Consider the following 1,125-nt stretch of genomic DNA (forward strand, 5'->3'; position numbering starts at 1 on the left):
ATGGAGCAGCCTGCTGACAAAACGGATCTGACAACAATGGACAATCGGCTGAAAGAACCGAATAATTCTCTGGTCAACTCCGATGCGGAGTTGAGCGACCAGCGTTCACCAAACCCGGGACTGGGGGGGGGGCGGTGTTTCAGTAATGTGATATTCACAGGCTATATGAAGTCAACAAGAGGAATGACAGGTTTAGTCGGGGTCTTCTGCACACGTACCGGGTTCACCGAGTTTTATCGGTACTGGTTAACTGTACACCGGCGATTGGACCGTATCAACACGAAATGGGCCGTGGACACCAGCATCGCCATGTCGGACCGCACGGTTCACTCCTCAAACGACTGTAGCCACTGCAGTCTGGAGACTCGCCACACTATTATCGAAACAAGTTCCAACTCGACTGCCTTCAGTAAGTTGACTCGATTACGGTCTCATCCGTCCTGCGTCGAACTAGTTAAGTAATAGAAGGTAGTGTTTTCCACAGAGATTGTACCCTTGTTCTTTAGGGTTCCCGCCCAAACAGAAGCAACACAGTTAACATTGCAATCAATCAATCAATCAATCAATCAACAATCAATCATTCATTCAGTCAATCAATCAATCAATCGACCGATCGATCAACCAGTCCGTCAGTCAATCAGTCAGTCAATGGAGCATTCTATCTATCAATCCATCAACAGATCAGGCAACCAGTTAAACTATGTATCTATCTATCTGTCTATCTGTGTATGTTAATAATAACGGATTCACAGATCAAATTTTAAGCAGGAAATCCAATATAGTTTAATAAAATCCAACAAAGCGGTGAGCATAATCAGGCCCTCAGGCATACGCACGAGCCTATGAACGCTCAACAGGCGTACTTCCGGCAGCCTGATCATCATTCAGTTTTGAACTTTTCGTCAATCGATCGCAGTTCGATGTGACTTGGTCCATAGTCGCCTGTTGTGCGGACTCTGGTTTGTGGGCTACATGCAGTAAGCTGTGCTATGGTAACGCCGTTGTTTTAAGATGTCTTCTCTGTGGGGGCGTTGGCTTATCTGAACCATATGTGCAAGCTGGCTATATTGCTTGTAACAAATACAAACAAACAAACTCAATATGCTTGTCAGACAGGATCTTATA

At 45.3% G+C, this 1,125-nt stretch overlaps 1 protein-coding gene across 1 annotated transcript; it reads left to right on the forward strand.

Moving 5' to 3' along the window:
• Window positions 1–36: 36 nt before the first annotated feature.
• T265_12262 (hypothetical protein) lies at window positions 37–462 on the forward strand (the record flags this gene model as incomplete). Its single annotated transcript, XM_009179512.1, has 1 exon — window positions 37–462. One exon carries the CDS (start codon window positions 37–39, stop codon window positions 460–462), a length of 426 nt encoding a protein of 141 aa, XP_009177776.1.
• Between the last annotated feature and the right edge of the window lie 663 nt (window positions 463–1,125).

Source organism: Opisthorchis viverrini, assembly GCF_000715545.1.
Source record: "Opisthorchis viverrini unplaced genomic scaffold opera_v5_3434, whole genome shotgun sequence".
Lineage (NCBI taxonomy): Eukaryota > Metazoa > Platyhelminthes > Trematoda > Opisthorchiida > Opisthorchiidae > Opisthorchis > Opisthorchis viverrini.